The sequence below is a fragment of the Ovis canadensis genome, chromosome 1 (assembly GCF_042477335.2).
Source record: "Ovis canadensis isolate MfBH-ARS-UI-01 breed Bighorn chromosome 1, ARS-UI_OviCan_v2, whole genome shotgun sequence".
Taxonomy (NCBI): domain Eukaryota; kingdom Metazoa; phylum Chordata; class Mammalia; order Artiodactyla; family Bovidae; genus Ovis; species Ovis canadensis.
In genome coordinates, this window is record NC_091245.1 from 18,571,669 (window position 1) to 18,585,635 (window position 13,967).

Here is a 13,967-nt window from a genome sequence, read left to right on the forward strand (position 1 = left end):
AATAAAGTGTCTGCCTACAATGCGGGAGACCTGGCTTTGATCCCTGGGTCAGGAAGATCCCCTGGAGAAGGAAATGGCAACTCACTCCAGTATTTCTGCCTGGAAAATCCCACGGACTGAGGAGCCTGGTAGGCTACAGATAGGTGGATGGATGGGTGGATGAGTGAATTAAAGAGTGAAGAAATAAGTTAATTCCCTGACAGTGTAGTTTTGTTCCCATAATGGACATTAATAACTATTTGCTGAATAAATTTATGATCCACATCCCATTATTAGTTTGAGATACATGATAGAATAGCAGTCGAGAGCATACTCTCGGGAGCCTGAGTGTAGGTGGGTGAGTTGAGGTAACTTACCTAGCATCTCTGTGTCTCTGTGGCTCTGTTTCATCATCTTTAAAATAGGGATGATGGTAACTGCCTGAAAGGGTTTTTGTGAGGGTTAAATGAGTTACAACCTGTAAAAGCAGTAGAACGCTGCTGGGTATCTTATGAAAGTTTCCTTAGTGTTATTCCTAACTCCTAGAACTGTTTACTGATCAGTCAAGCTGCCAAGAAATACTTAGTTTGTGCCCTTTTATGTGCTAGACACTATGCCAGATGCTAAAAGGTTGGAAAACACACAGTTTAAAATCCAGAAGTTGCCCTAATGATGGTATTAAAAGCAAGGAGGAGAATGGCCTGGGGACACTGGGGACACGGGTCAGCCCCTCGCCCTGAACAGAGCTGGCTGTGTTTCAGGTAATTCGAGAGATGTCAGCATTTGACGTCACCTACACAGCCATCGTCATCTCCCACTCCGGACGCATGATGTTTGTGGGCACCTCGGTGGGAACCATCCGTGCCATGAAGTACCCGCTCCCTCTGCAGAAAGAATTCAATGAGTACCAGGCCCACGCAGGTCCTGTGACCAAGGTGAGGGGGACCATTTCCCTGGGGTTCAGTCCCAGATTCAGCTCTCGAGAGATCCACCTGGTCCTGTCTGCTGTGTACCTGCTTTATCCCTTCTCCCTCCCAGCATCTTTTCTCTCCCCTTATTTATTAATCCAGCCAAGTTTTCAGTAAATACTTACGGGCTCTTAATACTCTGTTTGAACTACCCCCAGGAATTTGTCCTAGGAAGTGGTCAGAGGTGCCCCTGAACATTTATGTACAAGATTGTTCATCATATTATTTTGCATAATAATATGGGCCATTTGAGAGATGCTGTAGGGCCCTGCTCAGCTGTCCTCTACAGGCCAGCACCCTCATGTCCCAGCTGCTAATGGCTCGCAGCTATCCTTCTCCACAGAGTTGTTCTGGACTGAAAGGAGACATAGCCCAGGAGATGAGCCCCCATCCGTCCCCAGGGGCAATAACATGAGCACACATTTGTAAATTGTCCTTCCATCCCCCCTTGTGAAAAAAGCAGTGTCCATGTTTGCAATGGGATCCTGAAGAACAGGCTCTGGGAAATGTGTTCTCTCTCCCTCCTCCCTCTCTTGACTCCAGTTGAACAATACCAGCCCCTGAGGTTTTCATTAAGTCCCAAACTTTAAATTGACTTGCCTGCAGACACATCCTTATTAGGAAAGGACTTTTTCGTTATAAACTAGAACATTCCTGTACTGAACCTGAGTCTTGGGTCCAGAGTAAATTGCTAGCACATATCTCCCCACTTTGCTTTAGAACCACTAAATCCTGTGGATGCTTACTTTCCTGATTATAAAAGCAAGACATGTTTATTTTAGGAGTAAAAATCCTAATGGCATCATCATTGATATACTGATGCATTTTCTTCTGCATTTTTGTGCATATGCTTTAAATAAATTAAGATCATACTGTATGTCTTCTTTTGTTGGGTGCTTTTTTAAAATGTGTGCTGTTGTAGGCATTTTTTTGTACAATTAAATATTCCTCAAAAGCATAATTTTAGCAGCTATTCAAATATCCTATCACAATGATGGATCATAACTTATTTAACTCATCTCTTACAACTGGGCATTTAAATTATCCCATGAGCTCATGAATATCCTAGTCTGTAGATTCCTATGAGCATCTCTGATTATTTCCTAAGACTAAATGTCTAGACAGAGAGTGAATCCTGAGGGAAAGAGAATGGCCATTTTTAAAGTTCTTGACACATTTTGGTGATTATGAGAAGAGAGTTTCCGTAGTTGATAACTTCAGTTTTCATTTTCTATTTTAAAGTAACTATAGATTCACAAGAAATCTAAAAGATAGCATCAAGGTCCTGGTGCTCCTCACCCAGCTTCCCCCAATAGTTACATCTGATGCACAGCGTCAAACCAGAAAACTGACGTGGTACACAAGGTGGGGTCCCGTGTCATTGTTTCTCATGCATAGGCGTGTGCAACCACGACTGCACGCAAGACACAGAACTATTCTGGCACCACAAAGAGCTCCGTCCTGCCCCCATCATAGTCCCACCGCCATGCCTAGTCCTCAGCAACCACTAATTCAGTTTCCATTTCTATAACGTTGACACCTTGATCATTTTATGTAAATAATCATACAGTATATATATGAAATTATCAAGATGTCAACATTATAGAAATGGAAAATAATCATACAGTACCTGGAGAAGGGAATGGCGACCCACTCCAGTATTCTTGCCTGGAGAATTCCATGGACAGAGGGGCCTGGCAGGCTACAGTCCAGGGGTCGCAAAGGGTCAGACACAACTAAGCGACTAACACACAATCATACAGTATATGACCGTTTGAGAGGAGCTTTTTTTCACTCAGCATAATACCTTTGATCTCCATGTCAGTTATTTCATATATCAATACTTTATTCTGTTTTCTCTGAGTAGAATTCCATGGTAAGGGTGTGCTGTGATTTAACTGTCTACCCCTTGTAAGATATTTGATTTTTCCCCATAGGTCTTGGGCTGCTACAAATAAAATTGCTATGAACAATTCCATACTGGCTTTTATGTTAACATAAGCTCATTTCTCTGGGGTAAATGCTCAGGAATACTGTTGCTGAATCATATATTGCAAGTATGTTTATTTAGTTTTTCAAGAAACTGCCGAGCTGTTTCCTATTCCTTTCAGCAATACACAAAAGATCCAGTTTCTCTGCATCATTGCCAGCATTTAGTATTATCACTTTTTTTTTATTTTAGCTGTTCTGATAGGAATATAGTGACATTTCATCATAGTCTTCATTTGCATTTCCTTAATGACTAATAATGTTGAATATCTTTTCGTGTGCTTATTTGCCGTCTGTATTACTTCTCTATTGAGATGTCTTTGTATCTTTTGCCCACTTCCTAATTGGATTATTGGTTTGTTTTTTTTTAATGGTTGATTCTTTCGTGTACCTAATAATTGACTCTAAAGATTCCAAATCCATTCATTCATTCATTCCCAGAAGCCCTTGAGGGTTCCTGTCTCACTCTTTTCTGAGATCGAATCTTCCTCCCTGGGAGGCTGTGCCCGGGCCTGCATGGGGTGGGTATCTTGCACAACCACTGACTCTGCCCTGGTCCGCACGGCCTGGGAAAGCCTCCTCACCATGCTCGTTCTCCTCAGATGTCGCTCACCTTTGACGACCAGTTCCTGCTGAGCGTTGCCGAGGATGGCTGCCTGTTCACCTGGAAGGTCTTCGATAAGGATGGTCGGGGAATCAAGCGAGAGAGGGAGGTGGGCTTTGCTGAAGAGGTGCTCGTTACCAAGACAGACATGGAAGAGAAGGTAAGAACTGGATCTGACGAAGAGCAACAGGGGAATTGCCTGCCAGACTGCGTCCAGTGTCCTGGGACTGGCGTAGAGCCCCTCCCTGGCCTGGCTTCACCCATGCCCAGTGCAGACCACCCCCACCACCACCACCCTGTGTCCTTCCCACCCGCCTATGCCTCTGCCATGTGGCCACTCTGACTTATACTGAGCTGTGCTCTCAGCCTGTGACCTAGCTCTCCTCTCCTACTCTTTGCAAGCAGGTGCTGCTGCTGCTGAGTCGCTTCAGTTGTGTCCGACTCTGTGTGATCCCATAGATGGCAGCCCACCAGGCTCCCCTGTCCCTGGGATTCTCCAGGCAAGAATACTGGAGTGGGTTGCCATTTCCTTCTCCAAGGCATGAAAGTGAAAAGTGAAAGTGAAGTCTCTCAGTTGTGTCCGACTCTTCGCGACCCCATGGACTGCCCCCCACCAGGCTCCTCCGTCCATGGGAGTTTCCAGGCAAGAGTACTGGAGTGGGGTGCCATTGCCTTCTCCTTGAAAGCAGGGACTGTGACGTAATTCACTTTAATGACCAACAGTTTCCAGCACATGCCAAGCATGTGGGAGACAGTCGATAAATACTTACAAAATTAACGTGGCACACTGAATATTCCAGTTGTATCTGTGAAACTTAAATAACAGCTGGTATCTGGAACCTTTTTTTTTTTTTAAAAAAGGTATTTATAAAACAGTCCTGAAATCCACTGCTTTCAATAGTAAGACAATAAAAGTAATAATATCCAGTAACCAACCTTTTGAGGGGGAGCTTCCCTGGTGGCCCAGTGGTAGAGAAGCCGCCTACCAATGCGGGAATCACAAGTTCGATCCCTGGGTCAGGAAGATCCCCTGGAGGAGGAAATGGCAACCTACTCCAGTATTCTTGCTGGGAGAATCCCATGGACAGAGGAGCCTGGTGGGCTACAGTCCTTGGGGTCACAACAAAAAAGAGTTGGATACAACTAAGTGACCAAACAACACACCCTTTATTTAGGTTTGCCACAAACCAGACACTGTGCTAATTGCCAACACAGGAGACACAGGTCTGGTCCCTGGGTCAGGAAGATCCCCTGGAGGAGGAAATGGCACCCACTCCAGTATTCTTGCCTTGGAGGAATTCAATGGACAGAGGTGCCTCTTGTGCTACAGTCCATGGAACTGCAAAGGAGCTGGACACGACTTAACGACTAAAAACAGCAAACCTTTTTCTTAGGTTTGCCACAAATCAAACACTGTACTAATTACTTTATAAGTATTTTCTCATTTAAATCTCACAACTGGAGAAGATACTATTGTTTTCCCCTATGTTTCAGGACATACTTTGGAGAGGCTGAGTGGCATGTCCATGGTGCTACTACACACAGAGCTATTACAGTTAGGAGTAGACGCAGAGCACCAATCCAGACTTCATCCACAGCCCACTTCCATCATCATGGCCTCAGAGCACCTTTCCTCCTGTTGATCCAGCCAACAGTCCAGTCACATGTGTTTGGAGTGCTCTGAGCCCTGTGCTCCCCGAGGAAGAAGCCCAGTGAGTGGTATTCTCTCAGGGCGTACAGAGCGTGCACAGCTGTGCACTCACTGCCGTTCATGCAGAGTTTAATGTGCATTCACTGAGTACCTGATGTTTGCTGGTCACTGGGGTTACACATGTGGAAAGGCAAGCCGGGCCCTGTGATCAGGAAACTCACACTCATGCAAGGGACAGCGACAAGTGGAAGCAGCAGGACCGCAATGCCAAAAGGGCCCCATCGTAGGATGATAGTCCCCTGGGGACTCCCGGAGATCACTCTGGGAGCTCCCTGGAACTTTCTGCAGGAAAGGGAAGTGGGAGGAAAGGCTGAGGGAGAGCCTGTGACAGTTGGGGTCTAAGCTCCTGCAGGCAGGCACGTGTGTCTCCTCCTCCTTCTCCCTTTTCTCTCTTCTTCCCAGAGGGGAGAAGAAGACACCAAACAGGACACACCAGGCTGCACCAAAGCCTGAGGAGTCTGGGCCCTCCTGACCCCGCCCCCAGCTAGGCCTGACAGCGCTGCTGCCAACCGGAAGTGACCAGTGTGTGTTCCCCTCACTTCTTGAAATTCCCTTGTTTCTCAGGCTCCATGCGCCCACGCTCATCATTGCCTGTAAAGCCACTGACTGTTCCTCCCCAGCAGCCTGCCTGGCCCTTCCTTCACCTGGCCTTAAAAGTCACCTTGCCCAGAATTCCCAGCTCTCACTTTTTCTTTATCCTCTTTCTGACATTCTGTGTAACTTTGTGATTCACCCAGGCTGAATTAGTCATTAGTCACTCATTTATTCATGCATCCAACTAGTACTTGCAGAGGGATCTGCCATGTGCCAGACACTGTGCTAGATCTGGGATTACAGGAATGAAAGACATAGACAGTCCTGGAGCTTATATCACGGGAGAAGGTGTGGGTAAATTTTTATTCATTTATTTATTTTGGCCCTGCCACATGGCTTGCAGGAACTTAGTTCTTCAGCCAGCAATTGCACCCACACCTTTGGCAGTGAAAGCATGGAGTCCTAGTCACTAGACAGCCGGGGGAATCAGATGTGTAGTGAGTGTTAGGAAGGAAACGGTGCTGTGAGAGCACCAACAAGGGGCCCTGACCCAAGCAGACTGGTGTCTGAGGAAGCGAGCCTTGAACAGAGCCTCCAGGACATGGACGTATGCAGATGGGTGAGGGAGAGTGCTCTGAGGAGGATGCCCCTAGCTAGTGGGGCTGGAGTGGAGGGGGTGCTGCAGAGAAAGGTTGGAGCTGAAGCAGAGAGAGGAGGTGAGGGGGCTTTTATAGCAGGTTTTAGACTTTGGAGATGGTTCATAAGGCCCCATTGATGATCTGAGTTAGGCAACGACTTGATAGACTTTCATCTGGAGAGACTTCTTGGCAGCAGCCACGTGGAGAAGGACAGAGGCAGGAGGATGAGCAAGTGCTTCCAGTGCGGCGTGTCAGAACCTGTGGTTCCGGCCAATAAATGTATCCCACTCATCCCCGGAAGACCCCCCAGGGCCACATGTTCATCTGAAAAGTGTTCATTTTGTGCTGACCCTGTTGCTGGTCCTGTGCTGGGCTCCCAGGATAAAGCAGGGAAGCAAGCCAGGCCAGGGCAACCCTCAGGGAATGGTCCGGTCAAGGGAGGTGAACTTCACCCATAGTCCTCTCACTCATCTGCACCACATCAGGTACCATTCCCTAAAACCTCTCCAGAATCTTTCCACTCTGATCTGCTCCCCGACCTCTGGCCAGGCCCTTACCATTGCGCACCAGGACTGTGCAGGGCCCCTCAACTAATGCGTCTGCCCTCAGTCCTTCTCTAGCCCAGCCTGGAGACACACTGCCTGGCTTTGGGCACTTCTCACAATTGGTAATGATATGTCTACCTGGCTGATTCAGTAACCGGTAAGTTCCAAGGAGGCAGGAGCCCTGATTCAACAAATACTTTTTGAGTGCCTACTGTGTGTTTAGCACCATCTAGGTACCTGAATACATCAGTATATAAAACCAGCAAAGATCTCAGCCTTCTTGGAGATTGAATTCTAGTGGGGGATGAAGACAAAAGGCAATAAGCAAAATAATACATAGCATTTAAAAGTGCCAAGATCTAAGGGGATAATGAAAAGTAGAGCAGGGTAAGGGGTGGGGAGTCAGTGCTGGGAATGGGAATAGCAAGGGGAAGGAAGCAGGATTAAATCAGGTCCATGTAGACCTGACTGAGCAGGTGACATTTAAGCATATTTGCAGGAGAGATGTGCGTTATTAGCATAATGCCTGTCACTCAATGGAGCTCCGTACTGAATAGGTGTTTTGGAGACAGAGGAAGAAGCTCATATGTCTCCAGGTGTCTGATCTGTGTCTTATGTGGAAAGATGACGCATGCTCTGAGCAGAGCTGCAGGTCCCAGGGAGCTCAAGGCCACAGGTTTAAATAGTCCGATTCAGCCGCGCTGTGAATGTTCTTGATTCTGTGTCCTCCTCCCAAAGGCTCAGGTTATGTTGGAGCTGAAGACTCGTGTGGAAGAATTAAAAATGGAGAATGAGTATCAGCTTCGACTAAAGGATATGAACTATTCTGAGAAGATTAAGGAGCTAACAGACAAGTTTCTCCAGGAAATGGAGTCCTTGAAAACAAAAAACCAGGTCTGTTGAATCAACAGCCTCAAATAAGAAATTTCACATTCACTCACGACAACTAGCACTCGCTCAAACAATAAGACATATGATAATGTTGATAACATCAGAAATGCTTAGAGCAAAGTGCTAAGTGGAAAAAGAGAAAAAAGCAGAATATAAAAAACTCCTTATGGTGAATGCTACTAACGAGGTAAAATAGATACACCTAGAGCGATTTTTAAGAAAATAGATAAAGATATGACCATCTCTGGAAGTTGAGATTGTGGATAGTTTGAATTTAGTTCTTTATGCTTTTCTATAATTTCCAAATTCTCCTCCAGGAGAATATATTACCTTTCTGATAAAGAGAGACTTACTTAATAGCAAAATGAAAAGTAACAAGAAAAATAAAGTATGGAAAGAGAAAGCTTACAGAATATTGATCTCCAGATTGTCAGTAAGTTAAGTAAAATTAGTCTAAATGGCCTTCTTGTCATTAACATTGGTCCAAGATTCTCCTGGAATGATTTTTCTCTTCTGTACAAACCTGCCTGGCCCTTCTTCCAACGCTGCCAGTTTTTTGCTCAAGTGGTATTTGGTTCTTTTATGTTATCTCTATGGGTCTAAAAACACCCTGGCAGTTAACTTTAGTATTTCATTCATTTAATCAACAATTCTGTGCCCTCTGTACACAGAATACAAAGTTAGGTCCCTTCTCTGTCTGCAAGGAGCTTTCCTGCTCCGTAAAAGAAAACACTTTCTTAGAAGCTGACACATGTACATATCCAAGGATTTCCTTTGAGAGCAATGTGCTAACAACAGAGGATTCAAATCAATCTTTACCTTTTCCACCCAAAAATCCATTTGGTGCCTGTCCAAAACTGAACTCATGATTGACAAGATCCATTTCACAGAAGGGATCGGTATAGAGATAATATAGAACTTTCAGAGCAGACTATAATACAGATAAAAATGATAGCTTGAATGTTGTTCATAGAACAACGTAAGGGCTTGGGAAATTTGTGAGTGAAGGAGGCTATTATACAATTGGTGCTTCTCACAGCGATGCTTTCCGCAGACGTGTAGAAATGAGAATATTTGACTCTGTGTCTTAGGTTTTAAAAACTGAAAAAGAAAAGCAGGATGTACTCCATCGTGAACGCATGGACGACCTCCTGGACAAACAGAGCCGGGAATTGCAAGACCTGGGTGAGGCCACCCCTGGGCAGAGGGCGGTTGGTTGGGGGCAAAGTCCAGCAGCCCTCTGGATTCAACCCCAGTCTGTAAACAGCCTGCCTTTGTCCCCTAGAGCTCACTGTGGTTTTTATTCCGGTGTATTTACTCATTCTTTAAACACAGGTTAAATACCTACTGCGTGCCAGTAGGAGATACAAAAAAGTGTGGGTTTGGAACCTAATAGGCTGCACTGGGTCCCAGACTCACCCTGACTTACTGGGTGCTCTAGGGAGTCACCTAACCTACCCCAGCCTCAGTTTACTCTTCCAAAAGATGGGGGCACTGATACCTGTTTTACATACTCAGGACATTTTTCTTGGCCCTGAACCCCCCAACATCCCTCTGCACTTTCCTGGAAACCTTTCTGCCTAACATCGAAGGGAGGGAATCAGGTTGCTTTATATGACGATAGCGTGGGGACCCTGTAAGGAAGATGGGTGTGCATTTGAATCTGGCCTGTCGAAGCAGAAGCTCTAGCTGGTGCTGGAAGGGAACAGAAAAGCAGCCAAGGCTCCTGAGTGTCCCCGGGGCTAGCGCTACCATCCCTCCTGAAGTAACCTTCCTTGCTTCTCTCCAGAATGTTGCAACAACCAAAAGTTGCTTCTGGAATATGAGAAGTACCAGGAGTTGCAGCTCAAGTCCCAGAGGATGCAAGAGGAGTACGAGAAGCAGCTTCGGGATAACGATGAGACCAAGAGCCAGGCCCTGGAGGAGCTGACTGAGTTTTACGAGGCCAAACTGCAGGAGAAAACCACCCTCCTGGAAGAGGTACTCACAGGAAGCTGAGCTGTGCCTCCTGTTCACAGTGCCATCCCGCAGCCCTTGCCCGGGAACAGCCCTGAGAGCCGTGGGGAGCCTCGCTTGACCTCCTTTTCCTTCCCCACCTTCCTTCCTGAGTGTGCTTCGTGGCCTTGTTTTGTGCTGTGTCTGTGTTTGCGTTCCTGGCAGCTAGGGGCCTCCCTGAGTGGGGAGGTGCTCAGCCTTTCAGACCGCAGCTCCTTGGCTAGACTAAGTTCATCCCCATTGTTCTCTTCTAACTGTATCTTCACCGGGGAGAGCTTTCTAGCAGAAGCCTGTAGAACCTGGAGACGGACAAGGTACCTGAGCCATGGGGAAGGTGGTTGCCTGAAACCCTTTGTAGCTCCTTATGTCTCACAAGATAAAATCATTCCTTCACGGACTCAACAAACAGACCTGTGTTACAGGTTTACCAGCATAAGTGCTGGCTGGTCAAGCAAAGTGAAATGTGGGGCCAGGTTCTCGGTTGGGTGAGAGAGGCGGTCACGCAGACTAATGTTCCTCAAAATGTAGACGGGACAGTCGGGAACGCAGACACAGAGCACCTCCCCTCTCCACCTCCTAACCCTCCACCCACCCCCCACATCCCCTGCCGCTGGCCTGCAAGGTCAGAAAAGGCTGGTAGGAGCTACTGAGATCCTGGAGGCATGGAAGCTGGGATTAACCAGGAGACAGGGAAATGCAGGAGGTTAAGAGAGAGCGTCCAGGCAGAGCAAAGTCATCGAATGTTCCAGCAGATGGGGTTGCTGCAATATCTCATTTCCTGAGATGAAGAGAAAATTGAGAGAGGCCAGATGGTCTCCTTTTTGACACAAAATTCTGGCAGATGGTGTTCTGAGAGTGAGGGGGCAGGAGAGTCATGAAGGTGTGGAGTGATTTGGGGGTTCTTTGGTGTTTTTTTTTTGGCTGCTCTGGGTCTTCGTTACGGTGCATGGTCTTAGTTGCCTCATGGCATGTGGGATCTTAGTTCCCCAGCCAGAAACTGAACCCACTTTGGAAGGCACATTGTTAACCGCTGGACCACCAGGGAAGTCCCCGTATGGAGTGATTTCTGAAGGGAATGATCAGGAAGAGGATGAGCAGGTCTGTAGCTCAAGGCCTAGCTGCCTGGGACTAATTCTGGCTGCAGTCACCCCCCAGCCTGTGTGCTTTTCCACAGCAGGGCTCTGAGCGTAAACGTGTGAGCAAGGAAGGCACAGGGCAGCCCTGACCCAGAGCCGGGGCTTCACCAAGTGGTGAAAATAATGGTCTGCTGGGAACCAGCCACTGGGTCCAGGCCAGAGTCAGTAAGGAACCAAGAGACAGTGGATGAATCGAGACTGGGCCAGGGAACGTGGTGAGGTTGAGAGCCAGGGTGGCATACCTGAGATCCAACAGAGAAGTCACCTGTGCTCAGAGAACAGGGCCTGTATTTTAAGGCTCAGAGGTGGCACCGTGTCCAGGGGGTGGGCCTGAGAGTGGGTGCAGGAAGATAGGGTCACAGCACCAGGAGACATCCTAGGGTCCTCTGTAACCACCCTGATGATGGCAGGGAAGCTGCTGAGTTGGCATCCAGACGTCCTCGGTGAACTGGGACACTGCCCGGGCAGTGGAGGTGGACTCAGTAGGAAGTAGAGGGTGGAGGCCCCAGAGACTTGGCAGAGGCTGAGCTCAGATAGCAGAGAGAGAGCCAAGAGAATTCCACCCCCACCCCAGCCCACCTGATTCCAGTTCTACAGTGTGAGGAATGCTGCCTAGCTGCCCTGCCTACCTGCCCAGCCCCATTTCTGGTTGCCCCATCCAGCTTCCCACATCCAATGATGTGGAGCCTCCGGAATTCTTCTACACCAACCTCTGAGCCCCTGCTCAGGATGATGCTTTTTCACTTGGCTGCTGGTGTGCACCCTCAGGGACTCAGGACAAGAGCCAACTCCTTGACAATTTCCCCCTAACCCCTCACCCTCCTCCTTCCCCTTTTACAGGGCTAGGCATCCCTCTGTGTTCTCAAGGCCCCCAGACCCCTTTTGTCCGTGTGGCTTATACGACAACATCTCAGTCTACTGGGCTCTGCTTTTAGGGTGAATGGATCCTCCCAGAGTAGCGAGAGACCAGCCTTCCTCCCCAGACCTCTCACAGTGATAACAAGGCTTTTTCTCTTTTGAGTCAGCAGGATTTCAACTCAGAACTTTCCCAGAGAGATGCCTCCCAAATGTCATCTTACTAAACTGACTGGGATTCTTCTACTTTTTAGCAGATCAGGAGCAGGGGCTGGTGGGCCCCTCTAGGTTACAGACGGAGTCCACTGGCCAGACTTCCATCCAGCAAGAGTCTAGCCAAGAGAAGCCTTTGTCAGGAGGTCATTGAGCTCAGTTTTAAAACCACCTGCCTCTCTCACTCTGCAAAACACTCGGTCAAGGGATGGTATGTGCAACCTGGGAGAATGCCAGGGTCAGAATCAGAAGAAAGCCACTGATTCTGCTGAGTTCTACAATGTCCCCCTCCAGGCAGCAGTGAGCAAGGAGGGCTCCTGCCCCAGTCACTCCCCACGCTCCACCAGGCAGAGCTTGTTCTCCCAGCATCTGAGCTCTAGGCCTTTACTGATTCAGCACCAACTCTATACCGTATACTGTGCTGGGTATTCACTGCGGTGGACAGAGATGTGGCCCTGCCATCGTGGAGCCTCCATGTCAAACAGGCATTTATTACGTGATGGGGGATATACAGGCTTCACACAGGAAATGATACCTCAACCAAGAGCTGGAGGAAATGTCAGAGAAAGCCGCGGGAAGAGGCTGGAACCAGAGGTACGGCGAGTACCAAGGTCCTGTCGCTGAGGACCGTGCACACTGGGGGAGCTGCAGTTAGTTCACACTGGTAGGAGCTCAGGGCGGCAGTGATGGCTGAGGCTGGAGAGGTGAGCCAGGCTGCCTCCTGAGAGTCTGTGGACCGGGTTCAAGAGTCCAGACTCTACCCTGAGGTAGACAAGAGTGAGGCAGAGAAGGCTTTCAAGTTAGGGGCGGCATGACCAGGTGTGTGGTTTCGAAAGCTCCCCTCGACTAGAGGATGAGATCAGACTGGAGGGAAGCATGACCAGAGGCGGGAGGCCCGCTGGGAGGCTGAAAACAGTCCAGGCACGAGATAGCGGGGGCCTGGGCAGTGGCAGAGGCATAGAGAGGTGGATGGATTCAAGAGGTGGAAAGGGAGGTACTGATTGGATTAGGGAAGGGGGAGAAATTAAAAAGCCACTCATTCACTCAATATTTATTGCGTGCCTACTGTGTGCCGGTGTGCATTGTACACTGGGAACTCATGGTGGGCCTGATAGGCTAGGTTTTTACCCGCAGGGAACTTACATCTAATGGGAGAGACAATCAAGTAATTCCAGAAATAAATATAAAGTTGTAAGTATCACAGGTTTAGTGAAAGGAAGATAGAGGGAGGTGCTGGTGTCAGTGTGAAGAAAGCCAGAGGTGGAATGGTGGGTGTTCTGATGGGACAGGGATCAAAGTGACGGAGCGTGAGGCCTGGTCTGGTAGGGAGAGAGGGACAGACAGGACAGGAAGAAAGTGGAAGGGCCAGTGGACCCATGGCCTTGTTTTCCATGTCTGTGCTAACACTCGGTCTTTCATCCCCGTGATAGCCTTCGATGCTCACCTTGCCCTGGGCCCTTTGAGCTCCAAGGTGCCACCTGTCCCCACCTCCCCAGGCTCACACTCTTCTTCTCTCCACGCCAGGCACAGGAGGATGTCAGGCAGCAGCTGCGGGAGTTTGAAGAGACCAAGAAGCAGATTGAAGAAGATGAAGACCGTGAGATCCAAGACATCAAGACCAAATATGAGAAGAAGCTTCGGGATGAAAAGGAATCAAACCTGAGACTCAAAGGAGAAACAGGCATCATGAGGAAGAAGGTACCGGGCTGGTCTCTGAGAGGCATGGGGGGCAGGCCTGGACTGCACTGCAGAGAAAGCATGGGATGGGTGGACGGACACGGAGTCAGCTAACAGTGGCTCTGCCCAGGGTAGGGGCCGGTGGGGTGGCGGGCACTGGCAGAATTCCCACCTGAATGTCCTCAGCTCCAGCAAGTGGGTTTGGAAAGCAGCGCCGGCCAGTGAGAAGGTT

The 13,967-nt window shown here is 48.4% G+C and overlaps 1 protein-coding gene across 1 annotated transcript in view; it reads left to right on the top strand.

Annotated features, from left to right (window-relative positions):
- CFAP57 (cilia and flagella associated protein 57) overlaps positions 1–13,967 on the top strand; it is a 68,301-nt gene that overhangs the window by 27,390 nt on the left and 26,944 nt on the right. The window contains exons 11-16 of the mRNA XM_069588730.1: positions 741–914; positions 3,539–3,700; positions 7,707–7,862; positions 8,951–9,044; positions 9,649–9,839; positions 13,583–13,756. Coding sequence (XP_069444831.1) covers positions 741–914; positions 3,539–3,700; positions 7,707–7,862; positions 8,951–9,044; positions 9,649–9,839; positions 13,583–13,756 — 951 coding nt within the window. The remainder of the gene's footprint in view (positions 1–740; positions 915–3,538; positions 3,701–7,706; positions 7,863–8,950; positions 9,045–9,648; positions 9,840–13,582; positions 13,757–13,967) is intronic.